The sequence below is a fragment of the Seriola lalandi genome, unplaced genomic scaffold (genome assembly GCF_002814215.2).
Source record: "Seriola lalandi dorsalis isolate HSWRI2012SDOR001 ecotype SW California unplaced genomic scaffold, Sedor1 jcf7180002054322, whole genome shotgun sequence".
NCBI lineage: Eukaryota > Metazoa > Chordata > Actinopteri > Carangiformes > Carangidae > Seriola > Seriola lalandi.
The window spans coordinates 59003-83005 of record NW_019524875.1 but is presented as its reverse complement, the minus strand read 5'-3'; the positions used below and the strand labels follow the sequence as shown (position 1 = coordinate 83005).

The following is a 24003-nucleotide window of genomic DNA, read 5'->3' as shown; positions in this document are numbered from 1 at the left end:
TTCAGGTTACATCCCTGTTTATCCAGTCATATAAAATTTTAACAATTTGTGTGAATTTTTGCCATAATGGCCGTGAAGTCTTGAGTAATGGCTAAAAAGCCAACCTGAAAACACCTGAGCCTGGCAGTCGCCAGCAAAGAGGCAAAAAAAGACAACACACTTTTCTCTTCTCTTTCTCTCTCTTTATTCATATATCAGCATATAGTCCATTGCACAGTGAGCACTAACTGGACTGCAGGTATAACATGATTCTGACCACCAACACTTTAACCTTTTTAAACTGCTTTATACCCAGAGAAGCAAAGTTCCATTAACATACCAAACACAATGCTTTCATTCACGTACATGGAAGAGGTGGGACAATTCACAAAGAGCATGATTCCAGTATGTTGAAGAATCTCCAATCAGATACTCCACATGATTTTGGTTCTATAAATACAAGTTCCAGGTTATTTACTTTTTTTTTCTTTTTCTTTTTTTAAATCACTACTAATCACTGAGATGAGTCCTCATCAAGATGAGTCAAGACCATGATTGATTGATTTCAGCTGCTATTATACTTACGTGACTGTGCGTCAGTGTGTGTTTGTGAACAAGAGAGAAACAGAAGTGTGTTAACGTTTATATATTATACAGACATGACTGAAATGAACACCAATTTTATTGCAAATGGTGTTTTGTTTTTTGTTTTTTTTTTGTTTTTTTTTTAAGCTTTACAATTCTCTTTTAACACTGCAATAAGGGGACCAAGCAAATTTACATGAGGATTTGTTTTCTTTACTTTGTTGTCTTTTTTTTTCACTGTCTTTGTTGATGCAGACTGGTGTATATTTATTGGTGTATTTTTGTTTTTGTGCTGCTTTCAGTCCATATACATAGGGGAGCTGGGGGATGCTGGCATCTGATCCAGGAGCCTGCAGACGTAACCGGCTACGTCGACCGAGCGCTCCTCGTACATCTGAATGAACGGGTCTTTCTGCAAAGGGAAAAACAAATGATTATTTATTAATACAAACTCCTACAAAATAATCTGAGCTCTAAAGCAGAAAGGATGCTCTCCAAAAATCAGAAAATAGAGGCTTAAGACTGGTTTTGAGTCAGTTTATTACATTTTAAAGCCTTCCTTTTGAAATTTTGACTTTTTTCTCATGATTATTATCTCGTAATTCCATCTTTTTTCTCATAATTTCTACGTTTTCTCATAATTTTGATTTAACATGATCATTATCTTATTTAAATGTTTTCTTTTACTGGCAGAAATGGGCTTCCATAGGCTGCAGCCTTCATGACGACTAAACACAAACTCACCAGTAGCTCTTTGTACTTTGGCCTCTTCGACTCATCCTTTGTAAGGCTTGAGGAAAAGAAAAAAAGAGGAAAAAAGTATTAAAACATTGCAGTATGCATTTCAGGCAAGTTTCCACCAGGGGGAGACAGAACCAAAGCAAGCAGCAGCTGGAGGTTGTACTCAATGACACCAGAGAAAACCTCCAGTAGAACCAATCTCCTGACAATAGAAATCTTCCCTTACCACACGTTGACAAAGGCGATGAACTTGGGGGAGAAGCGCCTCTCCTCCGAGTTGCTGAGCTGTGGAGGGTCTCCTCTCACCACCTGGGTCAACTGGTCAAACACACTGTTCCACTTTGGGTAGGGAAACCGTCCTGTGGCCAGCTCATACTGAAATACATTATAAAAGCACAAAATGAAGAAATTTGAACATTTAATATTTACAAATGCAAATATTTAAAATCATCATCATTTCAGGGTGTGGGGCAGGGGACCATTCTAAGTGGACTTTAAAAGGTAAACTTTGTTTCATTTATATGTGCATACATGGAGAGGTTAGTGTGTTTCAGAGTTAGCAGTCTTTACATGTCCCAATTTGGTTGGATGTTACTTTAGTTTAAGGCATGTTGTGTTATTTTGATTTACATCATTATTAAACAAGATTTATTCCATTTTATTAATTTTATTCTTCACTCTAAATAAGCGAGCTAATGTTGCACAACAGTTACACCAAGAACTAGTTTGTGTGGTGCAACGTGTTTTAATTTAGTGTTAGGGCTAGGCTAACTTTAAACCAATTTAATTAATCTGAAAATGAGGCGTGATGTGTCATCATAGTTGTCCACACCTTCACCTTGAGGAAAAGCATTTGTGGTTGAAATGTTGTCAAGTCCACGCGGAATTAAAGAAGAACAGAGAACAAGATGTTGATGTGCAGGTATTTTCTTTCCATTTTGTCAGTTTAACTTATTCTTACCCAGCACCTGATTTAATTATGGATGTGCGTGTCTTCCTGATGATTTCCCAGAGTAATGATGTAAAACTACATAAATCAGGTGTAAAATTACACTAGAAAACCCAGAGGAAATTAATATACAGAGTTTTCCTGCAGTGTTTTCATAGCAGAGGCTTGTTACCTCACCTGAAATAAAGACGGCCTCCACTAACGTCATAAAAAATCAACACAATTTTATTTAATAAATTGTAAAGCTTCTGGGAAAAAGAGCAGATGTTCTATTCCACAAAGTAATTGTCATATATTTATTGAATGTGGCAATGGTTTACACTGTCATCTACTACACTGTGGTTTACCACCTGGTACCTGAACAGTTAGGACTACAATTTATATAGAGAGTGGAATAATTTCCCCACATTCACTGAAAACCTGTTTTTTTTTCCCTCTCGAACAGAGTCAAGACGGCATTAAGACTCACCAGTGTGATTCCCAAACTCCAAACATCTGAGCGGACATCGTAGCCTTGCCTGGATGCGCTGGGGTCTATTCTCTCTGGCTGAAAATTAGACAGGAAATCAGATTAAAATTTGGGCCCAGAAACAACAATAAACAGCCAAATTGAAAAATATTACAAAAGCTTTTGGTATCCAAACAAACCAGGACTTTTGGTGATACGATAAGAGCAGAGACCGCCAACATGAACACCAACAAAAGATACTCAAAATCAAACAAACTCAAGCATCTCAACATGTGCATTATCACTGAAGTAACTCGGTTGTCAGATGATGTTTTGATGAAACTCAGCAGAAGATACTGAAGCACAAAGACGTGTTTCTCATTTTCACAACACATTTGCTTTTTATTTTACTGTCGTACATTGAACAATCATCTGTGCATTTTATGCAGCTTGCCTTAACAAGATTATCATATCTTTTATTGGACACATGAGATTGAAACTATCAGATCAGTTGGAGGCTGCAAGTTTTTCAGACCACCAGATGTCACTGTGCTTGTTGAGTTTAAAGCCTCTAAGCTTCAAATCTTTTGCAGCTTAGGGAACCCATACATGTGAACAACTGATCATGAATTTTAACTGGAGTTTTATGGTGTCAAAATTTTAATTTACAAGCCTGTGAAGGAACCTAAAATATATATTTTTTATTCCTTTCTTCACTCTGAGCTCCAGATTAGATCATCAGAGAGAAACAGGTGTTCAGGCCGAAACTGGGCCTAATAAAAATCAACTGCTAGACAAGTTCTCCCCCTGAGAATACCGAGCCAGCTCATCACCTCTGGGCATGTTTTCACCTGCACAACAAGATGCCATCAGCTCTGGAGCTCACATACGAAGGCAGCACGTTCCCTCATTGCTGTCTGTCAGGACTGCAGCGTGGCCCTGCCTGCCTGCCTGCCTTACAAGACTCTTCTACTGCCATTTACAACCTCCTTTTCCGTTCATCACAATTCACAGTGGTAGACGTGGTAATGAGGTGTGCAGCAGAGGGCTGCAGAAATCTCCTGCCTCTCCTGCTGCTGTGCTGAGAGGAAGGGGAGCACCTCACTGGCCCATTTACAGGCCTGAATTAGATGCTGACGTCACCCCAGCAGAGTGGGACAGTCTGTGCTGCAGCACTGTTGGGTTTTATAGAAGAGCAGCTGACTACTGCAGAGAGAGCCTGCTCACATCTGCCAACACTGGCAGTGTTTAGTCTCTGCAGTCACAGCATATAAATTATCTCAAATATAAACAGCATTAGTGGGGAAGCGATTAGACAACGATGTTACAAGGTTATAAGGTCCACCTTCTCCTCTCTTATCTCTCATTATAAACTGAATCCTTTCAGGTTTTTTTATTGTATTGTAACTGACATTTTATAGACTAAATAATTCATCAAAAACACATACACACTCTATAGACATTATTATTTTGTATGACTGGAATTACTTTAGGAAAAAAAGCCTGGTGAAGCATACTGCAGCATTTCTGCTATGAGAACTGTAAGGCAGCAGAGTCTAAGCAGAAAAGAATGGAGTCTTGTTTCATGCAGAATAATAAATAAAATATAAAAAATTAAAAGCTACAGTTTTCTTCTCGGGACACAAATGTTGTCAGTGTTATCGTACAGAGGTTGATCCTGAGGTGTGTTTCAGTTGCATTAGTGGGTTGGGAGTGAGGTAAAGAGACCTGTGCACAGGGCTTTGAAAGGAGAAATTAAAAAGGGAAATGTGTGCAGCCTCTTGTAAAAAACTGTCTCTACTTCTTGACGTACAGCAGCCACAGACGTGCTAGACTTATCATCATGTACAGTAGAACAAAAAAGAAAACCACATAATCATAACCGCAACCGCAAAGAGTTGTGAATAAGAGCTACTGGTTCCATAAAATCCACATACAAACACAGCGAGTCAGGCCCTCCAGCTGTACTGAGGTCAGTTTTTTTTTTTACGTCATTAAGCCTGCAGTAACCAGCAGTGCGGTGATCAAACACCTGGCGAGCGTGCCAGCTGGAAACCAGAAACTGGAGCTTAGATTCCTGAACCCTGAGTTCACAGTCGCGGGAAGATCCTGGGCGGCTTCGCTCAGACCGAGTCATGAATGAAGCCGACCGCCTCGGCCCTCCAGAGGGCGGGCACAGCGTGTGTTGTGGTGGTGGTGGTGAGGATGTGCTGCTAGGGGTCCTGATAGTGCCTCACCAAATTTAGAATGGAAACTGCTGTGGAGTGACTGGGGGGGGGGCACCCACACACACACACACACACACACACACACACACACACACACACACACTTGCTGATGTAACCCCGGAGACAGAAAATAACCTCAGAGTGGTGACGACACAGTGAGATCACCTCTTTGCACCGCCAAAGATTTGGTGCATGCACAACAAAGCACGCGCACACACGAACGCACACACACACTTACACACACGGGGTGTTCACTAAAAACATGGTCTCATAATTTACTGATAACTAATTGATCATTTAAGTATTTTATTAAGAAGAAATGTTTTAACATGCAGCTTCTAAAATGTGAGGATTTGCTGCTTTTCACAATTTTATATCATAATTATCTTTGGATTTTTAGACTGTTGGTGAGACAAAAAAAAATATCTGAAGACATCACCGTGGGCTCCAGGAAATTCTGATAAATCCATTCATTTATTGATAACAGATTTTTTTATTAAAAAGGGAATGTAGTGGAAATTTTTAGTATGGTTGTATTTGTAACTTGTCTTAATCCATCATATGTGCACCCTCATGTAACCCCTTTGTAGTTAATACTGAACTGACTGTTCCAGTTAGAGCTGGACTGTATTTCTGCATATCTTCCCTTTTAATTGGGGTTTGACTCCTGAGAACTTACAGCTACCTGCTTGTGCATCCTGACACCACCAGCTGCCAGCTAGGGGACGATACTCCCATGTCTGTATTTGCGTCAGTATAAGAGACTGGTTTGTTCTCATTTCGGGGGTGACCGAGTCTTGATTCTTATTTCAGATTTCCACCACAGGGAACTCTTTTATTTGTCATGCAGAGCACTATTCAGCCTGTGAAAACAGTTATTTTACATACTGGGAGCTTTGAAAATTAAATGATAATTCATCAGGTAGGTTGTGTCTTCATCGTTTTGGGGAGTGTTCTTCAAACAATGGCGACTGAAACTGAGTGATCATGTTGGAGCTGGTGCTGGAACTAATTAGTGTTGAACACCGGTTAATTTGATTGAAATTACTGCAAAGCAAAACAGAGAGACATTGGAGGAGATGGTGTGTATGACCATTGATCTGATTGAGGCAGAAGGAGGGGGAGTTTGTAGTGCTTGTCCGGCTGCTGAGAGACATGCTAGGAGGAAATGCGATGCTACAAAGCTGACCAATCATAGTTGCTGAGAGTATGCATCACCGCGACATGTAGTTAAATTTCTAGGGAGGTGCACATCAGGGTACGGTGCAGGATGTGCGACCAACGGCGTTGATTCTGTGCAGAGGTATAAACTGCAATGACACATAGTAATAAACATGACTGAAATCCAGTCTTTCACTTCTGCTCAGTGACATTTTCATATTGTCACTGTTACTAGTAGAGTATCCTTTTCCAGTACAACGCAACACTAAAAAGCACCAGAAAACACAGTCCAACATCTGGAGGGTGTTGATGTAGTACTGAGGTGTCTGACTTATGGTCTGGCTCAGTCATCATCACCTCACCACAGCTCACATTTCAAGACTCCTGCACCCAAAAGTGATTCCTATCAGTGCGTCACAACCAGGTTTAAGGTCATACATGACTCGATGACCTTCTTTTTTTTTTTTTTTCCAGGTCTCAGTCACAATGAGGTCATTCTGTTTTGTTTAGTTTCGCAGTTCTCAACTCCATCAATACCAGCTGCACTTATTCATTATGAATCATTTCATCAGCACTAAGATGTACCTGCTGCCATGTGTAAGCAGACGAGTCAGACACCTGCCCTGATTCATATCAGTTGTTTTACTGAATTCTGGGACACAACAGTTTGCATTTGTAATCTATGACTTAGTAGTCATGACAAGTAGTCATTTATTGTCAGGATGATGAGCAGAAGGGAACATTTAATAGTCTTTTATTTTGGAGACCCATGCGTTTGCACTCTGTTGATAAGACCTCTACGATGTTCCATAAACAGCAGAACTCAATCACACCGGACTCTGTGTTACTCACTGCCATGTACGGTCTGCACCCAGCATCTCTGGTTTTGGCGATGGAGTCCACCAGCTGACCACTGATGCCAAAGTCACACAGCTTTATGTTGCCGTTCCTGTCCAGGAGGATGTTCGACGGCTTAATGTCTGACGGTGAAAGAAAAGACACAGTTAATGAAAAGTAGCCTGAAGATGGAAAAATAATAAGACAGGAAAGGTGCCTGGTGTTGTCTTACCTCTGTGTATTATTTTCAAGTTTTCTTTTAAGTGGTTAAGTGCTTTCACAGTCTGCAAAATACCAAACAACTCTTTAGTAGCGGCAGTTGATAATAAGGCGTCTTTGTTTTTAAAAAGAGGAAAATAATCAGAGAAACTTACAGCTAATGTTATTTTTCCTAATATTTCTTCTGGAATCACATCGTCTAATGAGCAATATACAAATTTGTAAAATTTGTCTAAGGAGGTAGCCATAAGTTCCATACAAATCCAACAGTCGCCCTGAAACAAAAGAAACAAAGTCATTTCCTATAGAAGTAGTAGATTTCAAAATAAAACATTAAGGTTTTTAAACCCGGGAAACAGTAAAAAGAATTAAATATATCAATAAAATAACAAATGTTTCAGATATGAAACAATCTCACCTCTCTGAACAGAGCACCATAAAACTGCACGATGTAAGGACAATCACTACTTCTCATGACCACGTCCAGGTCCATCAGCAGCTGCTTCTGCTCCTTCTCGTCAACCGTTGACCGGATTCTCTGTGACAGAAATGTAACAAAAAGTGTAAACGAAGACATGACCACGCTGTAAAACAGTCAGAGTGCAGATACCTGGATATGTGGGAGTTAGAGAGGTAAATGATCACCTTGACGGCCATGATCTGGTTACTCGGCTTGTGCACCATCTTGTTGACGGAGCCGTAAGCCCCTCGGCCGATCTCGCCCAGATCTTTGAGATCCTCGGCCGTGAAGTCCCAGTGCTGCTCTGGGGAAATCTTCAGCTTTCCTGACGACTCGATGCTGTGTGTCCTCAGCCTCTCTCTAAAAAAAAAAATACATCCATAAATTTACAGTGTGTGCAAAAGAAAATAGAAAATGCAGGATAAAAAGAAATGTACTGCTGGATTTCTTTGTGGCACAATCTCTGGGGTTCACTCACATGTGCGGGTTTTGAAATGGTGGCCCCGCCGTGTTCAGTGTGAACCTAGTTGTGGGTTTGATTGGAGGGTTGGCAAAGTTCAGCTTCAGGGCTTTGCGTTTACCTGACCAGGGAAAGAAACAGTAACGAGATCAGATTTTAAATGAAACAGCAAATGCTGAGGATTGAGCAAAAAAAGAACAAAAAAAAAAAAAACTCATCCCACATGAAAGGTCAGAATGATCAGTGAGAGTGAGTGAAAACAACACAAACCATAAACTGAGATAATGGGAAGAATGAGGAGATTCACTCAAATCTATGGATCTCATGCTTTCCACAGAACAAGAGGACAACTTCTGCATCACCATATATGGAGATTTTACAGAATATAGTCAAACTATGCTGTCATATTTCCAAAGACATACTCACCTATGAGCCTCTGATATCTCTGGTGGTATTTATTTGTTCTTACTGTCAACAAATCCCATGAAAAGACCCAAACCAACAATGGTTGGCTCCTACTTACAAGTGTTGTGTGTGATCCAAAGCCCGATGAATGTTATTTCTCTGAGCCATAGAGCTTCAATGTTTCCAAAAACTATTACGTTACACATCACTGTTGCACTGGGTGTCCCACACACTGTAGTTTATTTTGACTCAATCCCACACACACCATCCTGGTGCACCAAATACTCGCTAGAGCACCAAATGAGGATTAATCCGCTGGTGAAAGTAGTCCCTAACAAATGCAGTGGTTCCTCCTGTTTGAGTAATGTTTGATGAAAACTACAGTGCCCAGCTTCTTTAGGAAATTACTGAGCCTTTTTTTAAAAACTGAAAACTATATATATATATATATATATATATATACACATATATGTGAGCAGTTTTAAATGATTTCCATCTTCAAAAGCCAGAAAACTGTCTCATAGCTGAAAACCACAGACAAGGTGGGGAAGTCATAAAGTACTTTTCATGGGAGGTGTCGACAGTAAGAAAATCTCATGCTAGTCTTATCCTTCATGTTCCTCATTCTTTGTCACCTGTAATTTCAAGAATTAACAGGTGCTGTTCAGCCTTTAATTGAAGCTTTGTTTGCAAAGAAATAGCATTTGCAGTCATGTAGATGAGTATATCATATGTTATAATTCTGCGTACATTATGACTATAATCCAATTACCAAACTTATACACTCCTTGACTACGTTATTAGGTACATCTGTGCAATCTGATGCAATACAGTACAACAGCTCCAACATACATTCTGCCTTTATTACATGTAAAGTATTACTTTACCTTGTTGTGTTTATGTTTATGACTGAGGTCGTAGGTAGTTGGAGGTGGTGTTGTACTGGACTGCGTTATAATCAAAGCTGTTTTTAATATTCTCCCCGTCATGTTTGTAGAAGGTGTGGGTTGTAAAGCAGTCCAGTTCAACACCACCACAGAAAACTACAACTTCAACAACAAACATATAAAACAATTTAACACGTCTGACAGTGTCAATCAAAACTGAACATTATCGTCTTTTTAAAGGTAGAATTCATGGCTGAGTTGGTGTACTGGATTACATTAGATCACATATACCATCACAGGTATATCTAATAAGGTGGCCACTGAGTTTCTTCTCCTACACTTAGATGACAACTGGATTGTCCCTTTAATAACAGTGGGTGATGCTCTATCATAATATATTTTTATAGTGTAGTGTATAGCATAGTATATATATAGTATATTGTGTGTTATAGTGCAATACTGGTATACATCATGATGTAGTACATTTTTTGTACTACATCTTACTTGTAAAAAGGAAGATGTTAGTTTCTAGTTTGTAATGAGGTCCACTTAGCTTAAACTAATGCATCTAATACAACAGTACTGTAAGAAATCATTCCTTCAAGTTTTCAACTAAAAGATCATTTCAGTGGATGTAACTTATTTGTTTGCTTGTTGGCTGCGGTAGGCAAAATAACAGAAACACCTGTCAACGTAACTAGAATTCATATCTTATATTTTAGTGCTTTTCATGTTGTAATACTTAAATATCAGGATACATCTTGATCACATTAGACCAGAGAGGTGTTTATTAAGCCTACTCGCATTGATGGTAATGCAATGGACAAAATTAAACATTATAAGCTTCATGAAGGCAGGATTTGATGCAGAGGTGCTGTAGTAGACTGCATTAGCTTGTGCTAGGGGAACGTAATACCCTGCAGCTGAGTGTAAATTACATGGAAAGTCTCTGACAAATTCATTTCATCTCACTGAATATATCATCACATCGCCCAACCCTAACTTACGCTGGTGTCACCTGTTCAGCGGCTGCCTCACACATTCATTTATTTATCTGAGGAGGCTATCAACACCCAGCAGCGCTACCTACATTTGAATCTTTTACTTGATGCAGAAACAGAAAGGCAAGCATGCTGCTAAAGTCCCACACACCTACATTCACAATGCAGACACAAACCCAACACAGGTCAAAAAAAAAAAAAAAAAAAAAAAAAAAAAAAACAGGCTAAGAAGAAATTACATATATATATATATATATCTCGCACATGCTTCTCAAGGCCAACTGCTTTGATTTCACCTTGAATCATAGGACTGTGTTCCCAGCTTGCTCCACCCAAAAATACCACAAGAATGTGTGTTTGAATTCCAGTAAGCAGCATCGCTTGAAATGACATCTTTTGAGTGTGTGTACCTTGTCTCGACAAGCAAGTGCTATGCTGAGGTGCACCCATGCCAAAAAAAAAAAAAAAAAGACAAACCAGTCGGGGAAAAAAAACAGTGATGTGACAACACTACAGGCACTACTTTTGCTTGTTAGTGACACACTGTAAACCAGTGAAGTAGAGCTTCCATTACAGTATTTAATGAGGGAAACAGGATCTTTCTTTATCTGGGAGAGCTCTTCCATCACACTGAGGAGTTAAAATCAGTTTGTGCCAAAATATCAATGGAAGCTCTGAATTTTAGGCTTGTGCCGATGAGAAATACACCTTACCTGTAAGTGTTTTTGACTAGAAATGACTGCCTTTTTATGCAGCACAGATTTGTAAAGTCTGTATCTTGTGTGAAAAAGGTTGTGACTTATCAAACTGAGTTTCTGACAAGCTGCAGCTTTCTCATTCTCTATTATCTGAGCTACCGGCACAAGCCTACTTGAACCCGTCAGAAGTCTTGACTTGGATTAGTTGAGAACAGCAGGACAGACTCCCCCATACCAGACTGTCAGGCGGAAACAAAGGAATGAGAACTGTTGGTGCTGAAGCAAAAGAGGGTTGGCTTACTTGGGGGAGCTCCAGACAGGTTTATCTGAAACCCTAGAGGTGAGAAGACAGCTTTTATTTTCTTCATAGTTCACCCTTCAAATTTGCCAGCTTGTTATGTCTTCCTCACGAGACTGCTGTATTAGTAGACCTCCAAGATTTAAGGTGGCGTCCCTTGCTTAAAGGATTCTAAAATAACCTCTTCCTGGAATTAAAAAAAGTGTCCATTTCATTCAGCAAACCCAGGACTAACAGGAATCCTGCAGTTTTAGGGTTGACAAATAATCACAGAAATTGGCCTTGCTGTGCTGAGTTCTATTGCAGGTTAAATGCATTATCTGGAGGGTAATGCATTAGCATGCACACGCATTTTATGAAACAGCTACAAGCACTTCAGTATGGTGAATTATGTCATGTGTCAGTCAGTGGAACAGCAAATGAAAGGGGCAAAATGACCTGTAGATACAACAAAAAAGGATCTGGAAGTGAGTATGAATTACCATCATGAAATGGTTTTGCAAAGGGAAACATATTACAATTTCATAAACATCTTTTTTTCTTGGGACAGCTCACCATTATTCAGCACCATGTCAGGAGTTAGGAATCATTAGTTAGCAGCATTAAGGTAAAAAAGTGAAAAATGGTCAGGCAAAGGTGAATGAAAACAGGATTACATAACAGGGATAAATGCCAGATACCTGATAAGTTATGATTATATAATCAATTAAGTCAAAGTGTTTATGCCTGAATCATTACTACTGTTAGACTTAATTAAGGTAGCATCTTCTTCTTTATATAGAGTGGTACTAGGAATGCAAGATTGACATGCAAATCAGATACAAATCCATAGAATCAATGAAAGATTAAAAAAATAATAATAACAATTCAAATCAACTGTACAATCTAGTCCAAACATCATTAGATAGTGGCGGGTTAAACTTGGTCTGGTATGAAAATCTGTTTATGGCAGATATGAGGGATTGACCAAGACCACTAAAATGTGTTAACACACATGTTTGTGCTTGGTTCTTCACCTAAAAACATTTAATAATTGGATTTCTGATTAACTTGCTTATCCTACTCTACTAAGTCAAATGAAGTGTGTAGCTACCTGTTTCACTCTGACATCTCCAGCAGGTGTTGGACTCTGAAAGTTAAAATGAGACATTGTTTGTACAAAGATACATCATTATAATGAGCATTTGGTTTAGTGGTGGTTGTATGAATAAAGAGGCGACTGGTTTAGATGTTTCTGTTGACAAGAGCCTTAAAAGGACAGAACAGCCTCAGGTTTCACTGGGCCTACTCCTTACAAGCAGGACCAAGCTGCATCACTACAAACACTCACTACTTAATAACAGAGTTTTAAAGACTGTATGGAAATCCATCAAGCTTTAAAGTCAAATTTAGCAATTTAATTTGGATTTGCATATTGCCAAACATATACACCCAATGCAATATAACTTCTGATAATGTCTTAGTTGTGAAGGTGTTTGGACAAATTCGGCATATTTTACACTAACATAGTTCTCAATCCAAAGAGGTGAAATTCGTTGTATTAATGTAGAGGACGAATGAAGCCTAAGTTGGAAAATAGAGACGTCATGAATATCAAGGGAGCTGTAATTCATGATGACACACTGATTAAATCTATGCGGAATAGTGTTTTTTTTGTTTGCACGATTTAAAAAACCGAGAGTGTAATCATTGCTTTATATGACATATGTAGCTATAGCTGTGACTTAAAATTGCCCATTTTAGGAACAGAGTTTGGCGAGAATCTGCCCAGATAAGGGAGAACATAATGTAACGGGGCTGAAAAATATCAAAATGGTAACAAGAACATAAAATACAATTTGAAAGGTACAAGGGGATAATTATTTTTCCAATTGATGGACTCAAGCAATTAAACGTAAGCACGTTCCTCTTGGGAAAAATACTGGTCCGTTCCCTTGAGAGTATTTTTCAGTCCTGGGAGTAGCCTCAGCCTCCCACGGCTAGCCCTGCTAACATTAACCTTCACTGCAGCAGAATGTGAGCTCCCGGCTACAAGCAGATATTTCCACCTTCACCCTTCACTTACCCTGCATGCTGCTCATGGTGGTAATGTGCTGAGACTGGGACTGGTGATGGTGGTGCGCTGCAGAGCCTGCGTTGTTGCTGCTGTTGTGGCTGCTAGGTGTTGTTGAGTTGTTAGGACTGGGAGTCGCCATTGTTGTGTGTTTGAATTCCATCAGCAGCACCGGGCTGCAATGCAGAGAACGGAGAGCAACTTCACCCGTCTTCTCTCCCAGCCACGATAATTGCTGCCTCACTAACGGAAACTTCACACCGCAAAACGAGCAGCCGGCGGCTGTAGAACACTTCAAAATGCGTCAATTATCTAGAAATTTTAAAACTTCTAGGCTAGGTTAAAAGCTACCTGTGTGGTAACGTTAACAAAAACAAACATCCAGCTAGGCTAAGCTAACTAAACTGGCTAGTCAAGGGGCTTTACGACCCGCAATCAGCTGACCAAGTGACACTGACATGTCAACACCCACAGCTGCTACATGCAATGAGCCACGACCAGACCGGATGTCACATTCAAAATAAAACGAACATGTCACTTAAATTCAGTGCAAATTAATTAAAAGATTAAGATTAAATCAAAATTAACTTAAATTGATAGCTAGGCACATAGCCTATCTAAAGAACACAAGATAGCTACCTACATTACCAGATTAACATCCTGAGGGGCTCCTGGACAAAAATGTGTTGTTAGACCCCTATTGCCCCACTACACATGGCAGCTTATTTCCCCAGGCACCCAGAAACTTTAGTTGAGTAAGAGAAAATTAATTGATGACTAATTGTTTTAACTTGTTTTTAACAAAATTGCTTGAAACAAATTAACTCAACATAAACTAAAAAAAAAAAAAGGTTTCAACGCTAGATTTTGACACAGGGTCACATAGATAGAGTCACAACATGGAGCATGGAGGACCTGGTATGGTTTCAAATCTCTAACAAATTTGCTAATAATCACATTATGTAGACCCATTTGTTATGGAGTAAACCTGGGGCATTTGGGATCCCTGGGCAGTTGTTCACTTTGCCTGGTTGGTAGTCTAGTTTTAGTACGTGAAATTTAATTATAGTGTAAATAAATAGAAACTGAAATTTTAAACGCATCAAACATGGGGGACCTCCAGAAAACATGGTATATTCTAGAGGTTGAATACTACATAAAATAGATTTATTCATATTGATATTGTCCTTTTATGGCGCATGTACCTAATAACAAATATGCAATTAATAAAATCACTGCAAACTAATTGCCAAACAATGAGCTTCAGGCCTTTCGGGACATTGGAGGTCTGGGGCCCTCTGCAAATTTGTAATCAAGCCTTGAGAAAAATGTATTTAAAAAAATTAATATATTAAAAATAAATAAATGAACCCCCTGATTTTTCACATAGAGGATACAAGGGATAATTTGTACCAAGTGTAGTTAATATAACTAACAAACATCGGTAAAATATCTCAATGCTTTGCTGTATTGATTAAGATTTTGGGTGTGGTGTCATGTTTATTGTCTCCTATTGTGTTTGTTCTTTTTGGTGAATCAGTTTCCTGTCATGATAAAGTTTAATGCATTTTTTTTCCTGCCAATTGAAATGTATTAAATTGACATACAATAGTGATTTTATTTTGTAAAGAGATACCAGAAGTAGTATTTCTTCATTGTTGCTGCCTTGACGTCACTGCGGTCTTGGCAAATGTGTGCTCGTTTTGTTGTACGTGGCAGCCAGGGACGAAAAAGTCCAAGATTTAATCTGATATAGTAAATGAAGATAGACTATATGAGGTATTTTTTACACCTTTTTTTACCCCTTACAAGCTCAAGCCATAGCTCTGTCAGAGAACATTTAAAGAACTGCATTGCAATTACAGGACTGTATTCGTGGGTGTCGTAATGACAGTTATGCAACACAAAATGTTAAAAAAAAATCTTTATAAATCTTCTGTAGTGTTGGTCTGTGGTCTTAAATCAAACCTAAAAGGGGCTTGTGGTCTGGTTTATGATTCACTTTGGAGATAATGGCATTGAATCATTTGTAAATCGTAGTTTATATCGAAACTGCACCTTCGCGTTGGTGTAGTTAATATCAAACAAACCCTTATTCTTTCAGTAGACCAGTGGCACTCCGGGGGGGGGGTGGTCGGTGCGTCTGCTTTCTTACGTCTTTACTTCCCGCACGCCCGGGCGGGGACGTGGAAGCAACAATGGGCGAAGTTAGTAAAGCGCAGAGCACCGGGACATGGCTTTTTGTCATTTGGCAAGTCTGCAACGTTTTCATGTCTTTATTCTTCGCTCTTGCCACATATGTTCAGGTGAGAGTCCCCCCCCTTTACACACACGACATGTCCCCTCCTTTTATCCTCTATCTTTAATTCGTGATCAATAATCAAGCATTTAACTGTGTCTTGGCCTTAGATCAATGATCCAGACGCAGGGTTGTGGATGGTAAGATTACAGCCATGCCTCATGGTTATTATCTCTTTGGGGATTTTATATGTGATTTGTTATTCACACCACGTTTCTGTTGCAGGTTGGGTATGGGGTCCCTGCAGTCCTGTGTGCTTTTATTGGCTTGAAACCACATGTGACAGGTAGAGTGACAAGTTTGGATCTGTAGTTGTGTTTATTTGTTTGTCACTTTACTAGATGCTTTTCTACTGGGGGAAAAAAACCTCACTTAAATGATCATGGACGCAGCTGCTCTCTGAGAGTTTCCTTTCCTGTGACACTGACAGTTGGCATTTTCCTGTTTTCCACATTTCACCACAAGTAGTTGAACTCTGCTTTAGTGCAGTTTTCCAGTGCTGAAAGCGCCATCAAGTGGCTGTATGGTGTAGCTCACCTGCAGAGCAGGATTCAGTGCATGATGTCCATTTGGGTTTTTGCATTGTTTTCATTGCAGAGACTTTGCCCTGGAGGCGTGTTGCTGATCTCCATGTGATGATATCTAGTGCTGTTATTGCCATGTTGGGATGGACACTTTATAAAGAGCGGATCACACAGATCTTCCAGCAGGAGGAGGGCAGGTACTACACCTCACTGTGAAACTGATGTTTTCATTTGACTGAATTCCTTTTCTGGCAGTGATAACAAATAATAGATTATGTTGGAAACCACATATAAATTACATCAAAGCAACAATTTCATTCGCAATACTGTAAATACAGATTTGTATGAATCACCATTTCTGAATCATCATTCTATATCTTATACTGTTCACTTATATAAAACAAACAAATACAAATCCAATTTTCACAACGAGAGCATTGAGAGTATTCTAAACAAATCTCCTTACCACAAACCAATAAACTCCCTGTTATTGAATTAAAAATTTACCCTGAGATTTAGAGATTCACTTGACTTTAAAATGACTCAGAAGTATAGAGTTAAAACTCAATTAATACCTGAAAGGTTGTTTATGATTTGAGAGGAATTTAAAAAATATGTATATGTAAATCTCTTCAGTCCTGGTATGTGAATGGAAATGGAAATTTCATGTAAATGCTTTCCGGGCTTCACTGTACTGAGGATATATTTATCTATTTATTTATTTCGGTTAAATATTTTTTCCCCTTTAGAGAGTTTTCTGGTCTCATGCTGACAGTTGTATGGCTTCTTCTGTGTCGCCACTCTGGAAGGTAACGTTAAGATGTAACCAAGGGATTTATTTCAAATCTTGAATCTCATAAACTTTTTATTTTTATTCTTAAAAATTATTTCATATTGTGTCTGAAAGATTGATGCCATTCTTCTCTTCTGTGTCAGGGCTCCGGCCGGGATGCTCAGAGTCTCTACAGCTGTTGCCATCACAGTCTTCCCCTTCGTGGCCTGGCTTTACTACTACATCAATAAGGACCTGAGATTGAACTGGCCTTCACATTGTAAAACTGCTATTTAGACATCGACTTCTTTCCTACTTTTTACTTGATCAAAAATTAATTTTGTGATATTGTTATGACTGAAAATCCTGGACAATATGCTGCTTAAGTAAAGATTTTGTGGCATCATTATATGCAAACATATGGCAGCCGAGGTGAATTGAAATGGTGTTATTTTTCAAAAAATATATTTTTTTAATTTTAATGTTTACCTACAAACTGTCTTTGTCTTTGAATTTCAATTTCAATGTGTAAATTTTGACTGATAGAGATTAGAGAGTTAATCAATGTTACTGATTTTTACATTTACTCTTTCAAATGAAGTGCACTGTGTAAATAATATTGAATGTAATAATAAAAAAGTAAATCAAGTTGGCCTTTAATTCAAAATTCATATAAGTGATAAATTAGATTCAAGCATGCATTAAGACAGGGAGACAGATGACTGTGAGATGCTGGAAATCACAAGAGGGTGGCTGCACATGAAAAGATGTCTCACTGATTTGAGAGCTAGATTAGAAAATATACTTTATGACGGGCTTACAGATCGCTGCTTTTGTAATGATTAGGAGCAGATTGTGGTTAGAAATTGATGCATTTGTATATTTGTGTGTTTTTTAATGCTGAGCATTAAATTTGAGTACAACCGGTAGGTGACTATACATTTATTTATCATGCCAGGGTTTAAACTGGGATCAGATCCTTTACACTCATGAATGCATATAATTAATGTGGGTTTGTTTTGCAGTGCTAAATTGATATTGTGCTGGTGTTAGTGTAGTCAGTGAGTGGAAAACAGAAGCCATGGAAATATAATATATATGAAAAACTATAAATATGTGAATCAAGTCAGTAATTACCTGTGGAATGAAAAATATAAACTTCATTAATTTATTCATTCAGTTATTTTGCGCCTACAGAGGCTGAGCAGAGGATCAAGGATCAATACACTATGTATAAATTTTATCTATAGTGATGTACATATGTGCATTTTGTATATTTATTAATCTATTTATGTATTTATCAAAGCAGTTACTTAAACATATTTTATAACTGGATGTTACAGCCTCCAGGGGGCAGCAGAAAGCAGAGGGACTTCCCCAATCATAGAAGAAGATGTAATGACGCAATTTCCTGTGTTTAATAACATTTACCTCGATACTGATCTGAGAGCAGCCTTCCAACTTTTGAATCGACCATTTTGACTTATCATGAATCTTGAGAGCTGACCTGAGAACAGCAGTTAGTATGCCGCCTCTCCACTCACGTTTCACGTTTTGTAAACTAGTAACCGCTTCCTTCTATCAGCAGCGGTTCTGTCAAGGTCCAAACATGGCCCAGAGTGTGTTATATCACAGGCTGTTTCACAGCAATGTTAAAGTCTTACAGAAATGTTCCGTCAGATTCACACACAGTGTTTTACGGAGAGAAACTGGGCTGAAAAACACACTGTCGCCGCGGAGAGTCCACTGCTGTCTGGTAGGTCAAAGCTAGCTGACTGTATCAGCCGTAACACCAAACTCCATTAAGAAATGTGATAATTTAACGTACGCATCACTTTTCAATGCTGTTGTCACGCCTCTGAGCTTAAATACGACTTTAACCTTTCATAAACACCTACATACAACATGTACCACTGATTTCAGTTGCATGAAATATCAGAGGAAACGTTTTTATAAAGTTAACAAGTTATTAAAACATCGTTGCATGGCAGGTCTTTTCTTAATGTAGTGTGAATATAATAAACACAACAAATTCCATCCATTTCAGAACATTTTATAGCTTTGTAGCTTATCGTTGTTTTAGTTGAACTTGATTTTCATATTTTGCTTTTCTTTAAATAAATATAATGTATATTTATAATATAAAGCTGTCAGAATTTTATACGTAACATTTCTTACAGTTAACAACCTATTAAAATACCAGCAGACAATCTGAAGCTGTCCACATTAAAAAAAAGTGCTTAATAATTCAGTAGAGATCTCCAGTTACCCCATCGGTCTTCACATGAAACAACACCACTTGAAATGTTTGAATAGAATGAACGGTCTTGAATAGAGACTTCATATTGCGTATTAACTCTGACCACAGTTCTTTTTTCTTTGTGTACTCATTAACAGGTGAATGCCAGTCAGTGTTACACCTGTAGAACAACACAATGGCTGAATCAGCACTGCTCAAGAACATTTTCCTCATTGCCTCCACCACCCTCACCACAGGGTGGTGAGCCGAAGAAGTCTGGGGTAAGTGAAGAAAGTTCACAAAAAGGTTAGAAATCCCCAGTTTTGAACAGGTCTTTTGTCAAACCTCATCATAATTAACAGGCAAGTATGGAGTTTATTTTGAATGGTCAAATAGAGAGTATTCATGTGGCCATACAAAGGTTGGAAAAGTTTTAAGGCATTCTCAAATTTAAAAGCTGCAATTAGTAGAGGCATTATCTGTCATGTTGTAGTAACTTATTTTTGTTGCAGGTGCAGTAAACAGTAACTGCATTTGGTGCCAATTCACTAGTCAGATGTATTTTGATTGTGCATTTTAAGCCTCGTACAGTGATAATTGTAACTACAGACTACAAACACTACACTTCATCACTTCAAATTATAGAACTACTTCCATTCTGTTGGCAATAATTATGTCATCAATCGATCAGTTAGAGCCACTCAGCCATTATTCATGGCATCATAGATCTGATCCCCTTCTTCCCCTCTCTGCTTGTCAAGGTGTCTTTGAGTGTAAGAAACCGAATACCAAATTGCTTGATAATCTTGAATATAACAACATTTTTGTTTTTTGGGGTTTTGCACAGTCTGCCCTGCTGCTGAGTCTGATCCTCATTTAGCTGCTTTGTTAACTGCTATTTAGTGGCAGCATTACTTATACCTGAAACAATAATATAATTATATACAGTATATTATAAAATAGAACATAAAACAACATGATATGCAACACTATAATTATGTTTTATTAGAAAAACAACCACTGAAACAAATGCAATAATATCGAATATTACAATAACGTTTTATATTGCAATATTTGAACTTGACTGTACCGAGATATTACACTTTGGATATCACCCAAGCCTAAAGGTGGGACCTAATAAACACTTAAGAGAATGGAGAGTATCTTTATACTCTTTATAAACACAAGTTGTTCATTGTTTTAACAAGTTAACGGAAAAGTTTTGGTCAAATGATATCAGCTATAAATTTTTCTGTTATCAAGGCTTCTGAGATAACATACATAATACTGTGAGACCGTATAAACTCAAAAATAATTAATTAATTTAATGTTGGGTGACCCACTGGATAATTAGCTATTATAATGAATAATTAATTTGTCAGCACAAAGTCATCATTCACAAATTACTTATTACTTGAGCAGTTTCTATTTGACTACAGTAAGAATATTTACAGTTTATTCTAACACATTAAACTCATTACGAATCATAAATCTGTGAACTTGTGATTATATGAACATTTGCTTCAGGCTTTGTGGCAGAAAAAAAAACATTTAGATTTTAGCCCAAATAAACCCAAGAGGTAGTTGTCTTGAAATGTAATTTTTACTCTGTGAATTTGTTTTTCTCGATGTTTCCTCTGTAAAGCCTGTGACGTGGAAATCTTTAGCAATAACGTTTGCTATTGGAGGAACTCTGCTGGGAGGAATGAAATATTTCAAAAAAGAAAAGGAAGAAAGTGAGTATTTTACTGGGCAATATACTGGACGCATTAAGGTCAAGTTAATCTGAAATTAATTTGGTGAATTTAGGCAATAAAGCAACTGTGTCATGTCTGAACCAAGTTATTTTTTATGTTGAATTGTGAGATAATGCTTGATTTAACTCTGTTTATCTGTTGAATTGTGCAGTGATTGAAAAAGAGAGGAACAAATCAATAGGTAAACCGGCGCTGGGCGGTCCGTTCTCGCTCACTGATCACAACAACAAGCCCGCCAAGAGTGAGGACTTCCTGGGCCAGTGGGTCCTCATCTATTTCGGGTTCACTCACTGCCCGGACATCTGCCCGGATGAATTAGAGAAAATGATCGAAGTAGTGGATGAAATAGGTAATAAAAAAAGTTTTCATTACAGGCTATGACACACAAGAGAAAATTTAATTCACCAAACATCCTGTCCTGTTCGTGTTCGGCTTCCCTCAGATAACATAAAGTCTCTTCCAAACCTGACGCCTCTCCTCATCACCATCGATCCTGACAGAGACACACCAGAGGCCATGGCTACGTATGTGAAAGGTACAAAAACCACATAACCCGGCTGTGTTTGTAACTGGATTTCCTTTTTCATACTAAAGTTGTGGAGAGACCTGTGGGTCGAATAAGGGCAACTGAGATCCTGGAATTTCCCAGAAGTCTCACAAAAACCTACCCCCTTTTCCCAGGAAAAATACCTGTTTCTGTGCACCTGTGTGTTTGCATACTCAAGACTATTATATGTACTAAAACAAAGGTGCCTCAGCTGGTACTTTTACACAGCTGTTGTCGCTAAATTATTAGGTCTGTCCATTAAACGCTCCTATTACGAATTTCAAAATCACCTGACAACCTTCAACAGGATAAATACAAATATAAACACCGGTGTGTCTGATTATCCTCAACAAAACTCTACCTTTTAGCTCGTTCATTCTATTTCATTAACTGTGTTTCTGGATATTAAAGTTTTTTTTTAGATCAGGTCCACTTGACTTTTGAACCACACTTCACCTCTGTAATAGTTGACTTGCTTTTTTTACCATGGTGAGTCTAATAGATAATGTGATTTACATTTCAGAGTTTTCCCCGAAGCTGATCGGCCTGACGGGGACAATAGCTGACATTGAGCAGGTTTCCAGATCATACAGAGTCTATTACAGTCAGGGACCAAAGGACGAAGACAATGACTACATTGTGAGTAGTAACTCTGCCGTTACTAATGCTACATGTCTTAAGGATGGAAGGATAATCTAGGACAATAAATTTAAGAGGGTAGTATCAGTCTGAATTCTCTTCTCGTTGGCTTTAGGTTGATCACACGATCATCATGTACCTCGTTGGACCAGACGGAGAGTTCATGGAGTATTTTGGACAGAACAAAAGAAGCGCAGAGATCTCCAGCTCGATAGCAGCGCATATGAGGAAGTACAAGAAGGGGAAGTGAGCTGCAGCCTGCTAAAGCCCCCAACAGTCTGACACACTGTCCTCAGGTGTTTTGCATAGCTTGGTCGACTTAAATCTTCACTGCTATCTTATTTATTTTGGATACACTATTATATAAAGTTAATGTGTCTGCAGTTACATTACTTTCAGTGGATGGTGTGCAGAAGAAAAACAGGTCTGCAGCCTGGTGCTGTCACAATGTTCTTCATTATGATCCATAACACATTACACTGCTGCTGCGTTCACCCAATTTGGAAAAGACTGCAGGTGCTTCCTGCTTAAAAAACCTGTACACTTGAGCTCCAGCTCCTCAGTATCTCTGATTTCTGATGTAAATAAGAAGAGAACACCTGAAAACAAATATAGGAAGTGAAATGAAGATTTGATTTTGTGATAAAAACCAAAATACAACACATTTTTTGGGATTTTGTTTTATTTGTGCTTGACAGGCAATATAAGTATAAACTAAAATTTGTTTTCATCAAGCCTACACACAGAAAGGAAAATGTTGATCAGGACTAACTTAAAGCCTGTATGTGTAGGATTTTAAAGTGCGTAGCAACTCCCATTGACCTTATCAAGAAAGAAACTAGAGTGAGACTGACTGAGTGTGACAAGTGCCAAACTAGATTTGAGCTTATTTAGAAATCGAGTCACCATTACATATTTGTACCAGAGGGTGCAAATATTTTACACCGTAAAATGTCCCATTGGAATTGTAGCTTAGTCACAATTAGTTAGCATGGAATTCACTGTAAAAGAAATGATGGCAAAGAGTGCACCAATTTTCACAGATTTTTTTATTTTTATTTCCACATACATTTTTTTGGGCATTTTTATGCCTTTATTTTGATAAGAAAGTGGAAACAGACAGGAAGTACAGGAGAGACATGCAGCAAAGGATCCGGCTGGCTGCTACTCTAACCGGGGACATGCTCAGGGCTTAATACGCCCATTTGGTATGTGCCGTAACACCTCAGCCATCAGGTCGCCCTCCACAGACACATTTTAACAGATACTGAGTTCTGAGCGTTGGAGAGATAGCAGCTTGTGACCAAAGAAAAATAGCTACAGCACCCCAACACTGGAGGGTGCTGTTCAAACTGTTGCACCACAGTCTAGACTTGATGCCAAGAAAACCGGAAAATAGAAGTTTATGGATGTTTAATATTTCATATATGAAGCTGAAAGTGAAGAGTGACAGTAGCATCACATTAAATTTTTTGTCTCAAATGATGTTGATGACATTATCCACTCTAGGTTCCCCACTGACGATTTGTTTCAATTTTGAATTTTGTCGGTGATCCATCGTCAACAAAATACATAAGACATTTCAACCACAGGCAGCAGGATGAGGAACTGATTGGAGATCTGATTATCTTCAAGTGGTATGACAAAATCTTCTCTAAAACCCGATACTGACTAATGATCAGAAAACACAGATCTTTTAGTGTATTAGTGTTGTCAGAAAGCTTTTAAGGCTGAGATCACTGTAATGAATAATTGCTTTGAGACTGAGGTTAGCCACAGACTGATAATGTCATTAAAAGCTTCACTGTTTGCTGAAA

The 24003-nt window shown here is 38.5% G+C and overlaps 3 protein-coding genes across 6 annotated transcripts; 2 read left to right on the top strand and 1 right to left on the bottom strand.

Moving 5' to 3' along the window:
- Window positions 1-160: 160 nt before the first annotated feature.
- Window positions 161-13847, bottom strand: map2k4a (mitogen-activated protein kinase kinase 4a). Of its 3 annotated transcripts, XM_023406963.2 has the most exons (13): window positions 13422-13847; window positions 12450-12485; window positions 11360-11392; window positions 8086-8188; window positions 7793-7967; window positions 7566-7685; window positions 7303-7422; window positions 7161-7212; window positions 6944-7071; window positions 2724-2801; window positions 1532-1680; window positions 1309-1354; window positions 161-976 (listed from the first exon to the last, which is right to left on the bottom strand). In XM_023406963.2, the coding sequence occupies exons 1-13, from the start codon at window positions 13570-13572 to the stop codon at window positions 863-865; spliced, it is 1305 nt and encodes a 434-aa protein (XP_023262731.1). In that variant the 5' UTR covers window positions 13573-13847; the 3' UTR covers window positions 161-862. The 3 variants fall into 3 exon arrangements, with proteins under 3 accessions (XP_023262731.1, XP_023262733.1, XP_023262734.1); XM_023406965.2 differs by lacking the exon at window positions 11360-11392; XM_023406966.2 differs by lacking the exon at window positions 11360-11392 and having other exon boundaries at window positions 8086-8176.
- A 1218-nt stretch (window positions 13848-15065) lies between these two features.
- tmem220 (transmembrane protein 220) lies at window positions 15066-17652 on the top strand. 2 transcript variants are annotated; one of them, XM_023406960.2, is made up of 7 exons: window positions 15066-15188; window positions 15514-15715; window positions 15819-15848; window positions 15934-15994; window positions 16306-16429; window positions 16982-17041; window positions 17169-17652. In XM_023406960.2, exons 1-7 carry the CDS (start codon window positions 15169-15171, stop codon window positions 17299-17301), a joined length of 630 nt encoding a protein of 209 aa, XP_023262728.1. In that variant the 5' UTR covers window positions 15066-15168; the 3' UTR covers window positions 17302-17652. The 2 variants fall into 2 exon arrangements, with proteins under 2 accessions (XP_023262728.1, XP_023262729.1); XM_023406961.2 differs by having other exon boundaries at window positions 15095-15715.
- Window positions 17653-18552: 900 nt separating this feature from the next.
- sco1 (synthesis of cytochrome C oxidase 1) lies at window positions 18553-24003 on the top strand. Its single transcript, XM_023406981.2, has 7 exons — window positions 18553-18760; window positions 19402-19524; window positions 20889-20979; window positions 21152-21349; window positions 21443-21535; window positions 22071-22186; window positions 22302-24003. The coding sequence occupies exons 1-7, from the start codon at window positions 18614-18616 to the stop codon at window positions 22434-22436; spliced, it is 903 nt and encodes a 300-aa protein (XP_023262749.1). The 5' UTR covers window positions 18553-18613; the 3' UTR covers window positions 22437-24003.

Bases quoted from the DNA above. Each gene is read 5' to 3' on its own strand.
- sco1 (XM_023406981.2), top strand. From the start codon at position 18,614: ATGGCCCAGAGTGTGTTATATCACAGGCTGTTTCACAGCAATGTTAAA. The intron at 21,350-21,442 runs GTAATAAAAAAA...GGCTTCCCTCAG, and splicing joins CGAAGTAGTGGATGAAATAG to ATAACATAAAGTCTCTTCCA. The intron at 22,187-22,301 runs GTGAGTAGTAAC...CGTTGGCTTTAG, and splicing joins ACGAAGACAATGACTACATT to GTTGATCACACGATCATCAT.
- map2k4a (XM_023406963.2), bottom strand. From the start codon at position 13,572: ATGGAATTCAAACACACAACAATGGCGACTCCCAGTCCTAACAACTCA. The intron at 7,213-7,302 runs GTAAGTTTCTCT...GGTATTTTGCAG, and splicing joins TAGGAAAAATAACATTAGCT to ACTGTGAAAGCACTTAACCA. The intron at 7,072-7,160 runs GTAAGACAACAC...TTTCACCGTCAG, and splicing joins CTTGAAAATAATACACAGAG to ACATTAAGCCGTCGAACATC.
- tmem220 (XM_023406960.2), top strand. From the start codon at position 15,169: ATGAAGATAGACTATATGAG. The intron at 15,189-15,513 runs GTATTTTTTACA...TTATTCTTTCAG, and splicing joins ATGAAGATAGACTATATGAG to TAGACCAGTGGCACTCCGGG. The intron at 17,042-17,168 runs GTAACGTTAAGA...CTTCTGTGTCAG, and splicing joins CTGTGTCGCCACTCTGGAAG to GGCTCCGGCCGGGATGCTCA.